At 43.2% G+C, this 8,106-nt stretch overlaps 1 protein-coding gene across 8 annotated transcripts in view; it reads left to right on the top strand.

Annotated features, from left to right (window-relative positions):
* Positions 1-8,106, top strand: part of LOC103477421 (helicase with zinc finger domain 2) — a 54,785-nt gene that overhangs the window by 19,374 nt on the left and 27,305 nt on the right. For 2 of the 8 annotated variants that reach the window (XM_008430541.2, XM_008430540.2), the window contains 8 exons: positions 871-1,008; positions 1,084-1,239; positions 1,331-1,475; positions 1,619-1,735; positions 1,818-2,010; positions 5,852-6,001; positions 6,079-6,288; positions 7,281-7,434. In XM_008430541.2, the coding sequence (XP_008428763.1) occupies positions 871-1,008; positions 1,084-1,239; positions 1,331-1,475; positions 1,619-1,735; positions 1,818-2,010; positions 5,852-6,001; positions 6,079-6,288; positions 7,281-7,434 (1,263 nt within the window). Of the gene's footprint in view, positions 1-868; positions 1,009-1,083; positions 1,240-1,330; positions 1,476-1,618; positions 1,736-1,817; positions 2,011-2,540; positions 2,786-5,851; positions 6,002-6,078; positions 6,289-7,280; positions 7,435-8,106 lie in introns of those variants that run through there. The other 6 variants (XR_535647.2, XM_008430542.2, XM_008430544.2 and 3 more) reach the window with 6 other exon arrangements.

Genomic DNA, 8,106 nt, shown 5'->3' with positions numbered 1-8,106 from the left:
CCGTCCCTCTCTCCATACGTCACCGCACCGTCCCTCTCTCCATACGTCACCGCACCGTCCCCTGCACTTGTCACTGCCGCCTCCTGCTTAAAATGCGGTAATACAATACTGTTCAGGTTGTTAATAAATGTTAATTTTATGGTTAAAACAAAAAATTCGACAATTTTTTTCCAATACAAGACATACCCCGAAAGTAAGACATAGTGGGGCTTTTGGGGATAAAAAGAAAGTAAGACACCGTCTTACTTTCGGGGAAACACGGTACTAGACCAAAGAGTAGCTGGATATCATAAAACTGTTCTGGTCTTTACCAGCAGCAGGAACGTTTTAAATCTAACCTCAGATTCAACACTGATGTTATTTATATTGTCCACCAGACACTAAGTCTCAATTTTCCAATCAGATCTCATTTGTTTTATCTGGTTTAGTGTTAAGTACTGATAATGTTATTGTGGCGACGTTAACATTCATTTTGACACCTAGAGTTTAATCTTAAAAGTGGCCTTTAATGCTGTCTTAGAGTCAATTGGCTTTACTCAGAGAATTCACAATGCTTCCAACTCTTATCGTACTTTAGACCTTGTGTTGACATTTGGCATCAAGAGTGAAGAAATAACAGCACTAACACACGAGAGTGATTGCCAGTGCTCAGACCTTCATCATAGCTCTAATTCATCCCATATTGTACAATGATTTCACCAATTGGAACCAAGTATATTGCAAAGAGCCAGAGCCGGGTCGAACTCTATTAACAACCCTGGAGTGTGAAGATTTATTCTTCACATGAACACACTGCAATCAAGCTAGCAGAGTCCAGCCCTCTTGATTCAAGTGACACAAATTTATGTTGTGTGCTGCTTAATCTTCCAGTTATGCCAAGCAGTGTGCTGAAACACCAGATCGCCAGGAAAAAGTTGCCAGCAGACCTGCCAGAGCTTAATGACAGTCAGCTTCAAGCGGTTGCAGCTGCTCTAAATAACAGCTTTACCCTGATACAAGGACCACCAGGTGGGAGCAGAAATGTGATTAATATTCCTGTTTCCACATGCAGCGTTAAAGGTCTCCTTTTTATTTGTCTGACAGGAACTGGGAAGACGGTGGTGGGCGTGAATATTGTGTACTGGTTTTTGGAGAGGAACTCTAACAACCCCAGGATATCTGAAGACCGAAGAGACAAAGACAAACAGGAAGTCATTCTCTACTGCGGTCCGTCCAACAAGTCAGTGGACGTTGTTGCAGGTAAGTTTACTTTCTGAAACGATGTTTAAATTGGTTCTGGTTGAACATTGGGATCTTGATTGGGAGCCATGTGTGTCTGATTGATCCACAGAGTATTTGATGAGGTTTAAGAAGAGTCTTCGGATCCTCAGAGTCTATGGCCAGCAAGTAGAGAACGTTGAATACCCTTATCCAAACAGTGACCTGCAGTTTTCCCAAAGGTCACTTCGCCAGGACAAGTCCAAGCCAGAGCTCAGGTACTGCACTGTTTCAGTTAAGACTCTCCACAGGTAGCATGTCTGCAGTGTGCAAGCAGCTGGAAAGATGCCCTCACTGCTACTAGTGACTTCTGAGATGTTTCCTTATTCGTCTATACTTACTTGTGTTGCATTGATTTTAGGAGCATCACTTTGCACCATCGCATCCGTGAGCCGCAAAACCACCTTTCAGAAAAAATCAAACAATTTGATGAACGGATTAGGCTTAAGGAAGTCTTGACTCCTGAGGAGGTGAAAGAGTAAGTCTAGTGTTTTCATCATACAGCTCAATAAAATGAAATGGATATAAAAACAAGAGATCTTCTTTGTTTTTTCATGCAGATACAGGCAGACTCTCAGAGAAGCTCGGATTCTTGAGCTGAAGAGACATGATATCATACTGTGCACGTGCACACAGTCATCCACTCCCATCCTCTCCTCCACCGTCAGTGCACGTCAGATCCTGATCGATGAAAGCGCAATGGCCACCGAACCCCAGACTCTGATTCCGTTAGTCTGCAACAATCCAGAACAGGTTCTGTCTCCTTCTTAAAACGCTCCATTCTGTGTTTCCTCATGTTGCCCAGCCTAACCCTAAAGGTTTTTCCACCAAATGTCCTGGTTTCTCAGACTTCACTGTACCATGCTGTCTGACGTGGTTTCCAGATTCATAGATCCTCAATGATTTTTAACAGCCATGTTTTAGTTCAGGTCAGTTTTAATAATATCCCAAAAAGAATTTGATTTACATCATGCATCATAAACATTAAAACAAAAGACACATCCAGAGAAGACATCACATCTAGTCCCTCGATATATCAAAACTCCAAATTGATGATTAATTGATGAAGATGTCCTACTACTCTCAGATGCAGTTAATTCATCATAGCACAGGATGCATTGAAGTGCATTGTGCTCCCAAAATAACAAATGTAAACTTGTATTATTTCAAGAACCAGAGATTAAGCTATCTAAGTAAAACCAGCAAATTTCATCGAGTCATTGACTTGCTTCATCTCTCCTCCTGGGACCAATTATTGGAGAGGAAAAACTCCCCTTTAACAGGAAGGAACTTCCAGCAGAACCAGAACCGGTACCATGTGACCCAACCAGCTGGAGGTTCAGAAGAAGAAACAGATGAACTGATGTTGGATTATTTCTGATGTTCATGAAAGTAGAACCAGCAGGAGAGGGAGAGCGATTAGGTGATGGCAGCATCATGTCAGCCGCCTCCAGGAAGGAATCAGCCAATCAGAACACAGAGCAGGTGCAACTCCATTTGTATAAGAATGAAAAACTGTTGGCCTTTTGTTGATTTGTGTTATTTCAGGGAAAAAAATACCTTATGATTCCCGCCACAGGCGACCGCCAGCATCACATGAAATTGGTACAAATGTAACACAATCATGGATCCAGAGTGAACCAAATCATACATATTCATGATAATGGTTAATACAAGAGCATTGATACATAATCTTGATGACAACTTATGAAGAAATGTCCATAAAGCACATATAATACAGAGTGATTGAGTAATTGAAGTACTGAATCATAATAACCAAAGTCTTTGTAGGAATAATATTGTCACATAATGGTTGTGCTCATTCATGCACTCTCTTATGTTCACATTCTCACTCAGTGTGTTCCTAGTGTGTTCCTAGGAACACACTAGGAACACGTGTGTTCCTAGTCTATTAATTATGTGTAGGCCACCCGTATTGTTTTGTAATTGTGTAACGAATATGTGTAGTGGTGAATCCGAACAGTGTCTTTCCCATGAGTCCATTTCATTCCAACCCAAGTTCTTTCATTTCCCTTGAACTCTTTAAACCGGAGGTCTCATTCTCGCGGCCCGCGGGCCAATTGGGCCCGCAGGACGATGTCTCGTGGCCCCACCGTGATATGACAGTATAGCATTAGTGCGGCCCACAGGGTGAGCGGACCTCTGAAGGAAGTCCCGCCCGCCGTTCCTCGTCATGGCTGACATTCGGTGCTAGGCTAAGCTACACCGACTTCATGCACACTACGCTTGTAACAATAGAGCGGCGGATGATGGACCAGTCCGGTACCAGGCGGATGATGGACCAGTCCGGTACCAGTTTCCTTTCCCTGCAGTCGCCATTCCGGTACTTTCTACCATTAATGCCACAATCAAACGCAGAGAAAGGCGACTGGTACCGGGCTGCTCGCCATCCGCCAAGCTGTTCTGACAAGTAGAAGCGGTGATGACGTCACGCGTCCAGACGTCCTCCATCGTTGCTAGCTGGCTAAAGACTTGTATGAAACAGAACAAGAGCGACGCCAAGTGGAATAAACTAAATTTTGTCACACCCTCATCATGTCTTTGTCAATCCAAAGCACCTGCAGTTCATGTATTGGTTAAATAATTACATGTTGATGACATTTGAGGATATTTTTAAAATGTTTTTTGTGGAATCCTTTATGCGGCCCAGCCTCACCCAGACTCTGCCTCCAGCGGCCCCCAGGTAAACTGAGTTTGAGACTCCTGACTTAGACCGTTGAACAAATCCCAAGCACTTTTAGTTCAGGCATCGAAATGTCCTTGATCTTAGCAGTCCTCTGAATTGGTCATGGGTTCTCCGGTCCAGGCGGTCTTGTGCATTAGTCCGTCTGATGTTCACCGTCCTTTGTCATCCACCTGTATACAGTCACCAAGATCCATTTCCTCATGATAGGGTTAGGGAGCACACAACACACAAGCAGGAAAACAACAATTAGTACTACTACTAGAGTTATTCCTAGTTTGGGTACTAAGGCTCCCCAGTCTTCCTCCAGACCTTTCCATAACCAGATGCTCTTTCCTGCATTTTCTTTTAATTCCGCTTTCAGTTCACTCAGTTAGTCATTACTACTCTAAATGTAGCTTTTGGGAGGTTTGCATATAGATGAACGTGCAGCATTGATTTGCAAACCGTTCTAATAAGCACGCAGTAAGAACAAAATCTCGTCGGGTCACCATTTTGTAGAATTGAAAGGCGGCTAAACTCAAATATATAAGTAAAAGAAATAATGCACAGAGACTTATTTTTTTTGCTCCTTTAGGCCATAGATGGGTTGGGAGATTTATTACAACACTTCCATGGATACATCTTACAACTTCCTCAGTGCAAAACCAAAAATCTCCCCATATTCCTAACATCACCCTTTTTTATAGAATCTTATCTCTACTGGTGTAAGTTGGGAAGTTTCGACCAACAGCATTACTGCCCTTGATTTACGTAAAGATCCTGGCATCCCTGACAGTGGATTGTGTATTTGGGACCTCTGGAAGTCAACATCTGCTCCATTTCCATCAATCAATGGTTGCACTTATCTGTCCAAACAGCTTCTTTCCAAATCACATTTGGTCCAATTTGTTCTTTGCATGCAAGGAAAGGGAGGGTGTCCGGTCAGCTCGACCCAGACTGACCTGAGGCTACCATTTATGGAGTTGGGTAACACTTTATTTGAAGGCGTGTGCATAAATCTGACATGAACATGAAGGAGTCTTTATGAATGTCTATGACTGTTGTCATGAAGTGTCATTCGGTAAATGACATTTTTATTCCAAAGTTGCCCTAAAAGTTGCTTTAGCTTTAAAAGTCCATTAAAAGTGCCAACCTAACCCTATATAACAACACTTTAATGCAAATTTAGCACTTCTAGTGGGCTTTTCATGCAACTTTTAGAGCAACTTTGCATCAAAAGTGTCATTATTTACCGAATGACACTTCATGACAACAGTCATAGACATTCATAAAGATTCCTTCATGTTCATGACAGTGTCAAGTCAGTCTTATGCACAATAAAATTTTACATGGAGTTGTTTCGCAAGAACAACTCCATAAATAGCATTTCCTCTTTTACACCATGGAGAGAAAATAACAGACAACATTAAGTTAACAGTAGAAATATCAGTGCAAAGTAGAGCAGTAGGAGAAGGAAGAGGAGTGGTCAGTAAGCCTGTAGCAGCATAAATACAGAAATATCTCAGAATAACCTCAACCAGCTGTCAGCTTTATCAGAGAGGAAAGTTTTAATCCTAGTCTAGCATTTGGGGCAAACTCAGTCATTTAGCAAATCTTCCCCATGTAGTGCTTCGGTGCTAGCCGAGGTTTGGCTAGTGTCTCCCTCATCAAACACCAGGACTTGCGTCATTGTCTTGAGGCCTGGAGTCGAGTATCCCTGGTTTATAGGATGGTCTAAAGAGGTTTGTCTCTTGCTACGTCAGATGGCACAGGGTTTCTACAGTATTTTAACAAATAGTTGAATATTTCAGAAAAAAAACTGTTTGAATCCACAGACAGTAAAGTTTCTCCAGCAGCCTGGTGTCTGCTGGTTCTGTCTGACCTCTGAACTTTGTGGCGGTCTGCCAGGTGGTGCTGATTGGGGACCACCAACAGCTTCAGCCAATCGTGAAGAACCAGAGTGTGAAGAAGCTGGGGATGGCCAGGTCTCTTTTTGAGCGCTACTTCTCCAGGCTCCATAAAAACACGGCTGTGATGCTGGACACCCAGTACAGAATGGTGAACATCAAATATCTCCTCAATGAGTAACAGCAGCAGTGCACCATAACCCATCATGCTGTGTTTGGTTTTAACAGCACCAGGGCATCTGTGAGTTTCCCTCAAAGCAATTTTATGAGAGCAAGCTGAAGACGGGTGTGGAGCAGCCGAGCAGCCTCTTGCGTGTTGACGGCAAGACGATGCCGATCGTGTTTGGACACGTTGAAGGAGAAACTATTCGTTTGGTGGTGAAGACTGCAAAGGGCAACAACAAATCTAAAGTCAACCACAATGAGAAAGAGAAAGTGGTATGTAACATTTTCTGTTCAGCTACCAGAACCAAAACGTGCTGGAGTGTTAGAAGATGGTAACTTTTCCAAGAGCATCTCAAGGTCATGTCATTGATCCATCGAGGGACTCGGGAAAGGATTGTATTGATTCCAAGCAGGAGTTGCTTTATACATGATTAAACCTGCAAGTAGAGGAAGAGGAGGTCTARAAGTGATGATGATGATGAAAAACTAAATAAAGGTATTCTCTTCACCAGTCGCTATCCATGCTTTAATATCATAATATGCTATTCAATTCTGTTTATTTCTATAGTGCCACTTCATCTCACTTTACAAAAAATAATTAAATTCAATCATTCTAACTGATCCTAGTTCTCAAACTGTACCGTTTGCTCTAATTGTTCAGAAGTTTCTATCCAAGGAAGCCCAGCAGGTCCTTACAGCATTCACTCCTCCTGGCCAGCAGGGGGTGACAATCACTTAATGGAATCATTAACTTTACAGCAATTCCTCATACAGTGCGTAGCAACAGTGGAGAGGAAAAATTCCCCTTTAACAGGAAGAAACCTCCAGCAGAACCAGAACCGGGCTCAGTACCATGTGACCTGACTGACTGGAGGTTAGCAAAGACAGCAGAAGAAGAAACAGAGGAACTGATGTTGATGAAAGTAGAACCAGCAGGAGAGGGAGAGCGATCAGGTGATGGCAGCATCATGTCAGCCGCCTCCAGGAAGGAATCAGCCAATCAGAACACAGAGCAGGTGGAGAGAAAATGACAGCAAACGGTGCAAACTGGAGAGTAGTAGAAGAAGAAAGAGAGGAGGAGTGGCCAGTTTGTCCTGCAGTATCTGAAGCTACTTTCCTGATATTTCAAATTCAAAAATACTTTGTTGATCCCAAAGGGAAATGAAATGTTGTAACTATTAGTGATGGCTGTTGGCAGGAAAGTTTCCTGTAACGGAATCATAATATTAAATGAAGGATTTTAATTGCTGCCGATTGTTTTTCAGACACAGATTGCTGAAATGCTCGTAAAAGCAGGAGTGGATGAGAGCAGCATTGTGGTTCTGTCTCCTTATAACGCTCAAGTAGCAGAGATCCGAGAGGAGCTGACCAAGATGAAACTGGGAGGAATTACAGTGACCACCATCACAAAAAGCCAAGGTAAAAGTTTCTCTGCGACCAGATCCAGGGTCTCATTACAAAACTCTGCTTAGCATCTATGTTAAAAGTCTACGTGGCTTTGTAGACCATACCTGGTCCACCAGGCTTCAGTCCTCCAATCGGTTATGGTTAAAACCAGTGACCTCTTTTTTCAGTAACCAGTAATCCAACGCGTTGCTATTTCAAACCCAGTAGTCAGACTACAGTCACTGGGTCATATATTAGCTGAACGACGTGGAGCTTCGCGCTCCAGAAACATCCAGACTAACATGAGCAGCGTAAAAACGTGGAAACAGCCACGAATGAGCGAGTCAGTAAAGCTGTGMGACTAAACGCCACTATAATAATGAACATGAAGATCAGAGTCCCAGTCTGTGCAGCAGCCGTCTGAGCTGTGGAGCTGCAGGAGGAGCTCTGTGTGCCGCCAGCAAACGCAGGGCCGTAACACAGAGCCTGGAGGCTGGGGGCCACCAGGGGGGCCACCAGGGGGGCCTCCAGGGGGGCCTCCAGGCTCTGCAGCCTGTGTGCTGGACACACAGAGACACACATTTTTTTTTTTTTTAGCTTTGGAGAAACCCAGCATTAAACAGTTCAGCTCAACCTAATGAGTGGAAACACATTGTTGATGTTACTATTATAATTACAATTAAGGCAAAGATCAAAGTCATTTTC

Source organism: Poecilia reticulata, linkage group LG15, assembly GCF_000633615.1.
Source record: "Poecilia reticulata strain Guanapo linkage group LG15, Guppy_female_1.0+MT, whole genome shotgun sequence".
Classification (NCBI taxonomy): domain Eukaryota; kingdom Metazoa; phylum Chordata; class Actinopteri; order Cyprinodontiformes; family Poeciliidae; genus Poecilia; species Poecilia reticulata.
Note: the sequence above shows the minus strand (reverse complement) of the source record. Positions and strands in the feature narration are given on the sequence as shown.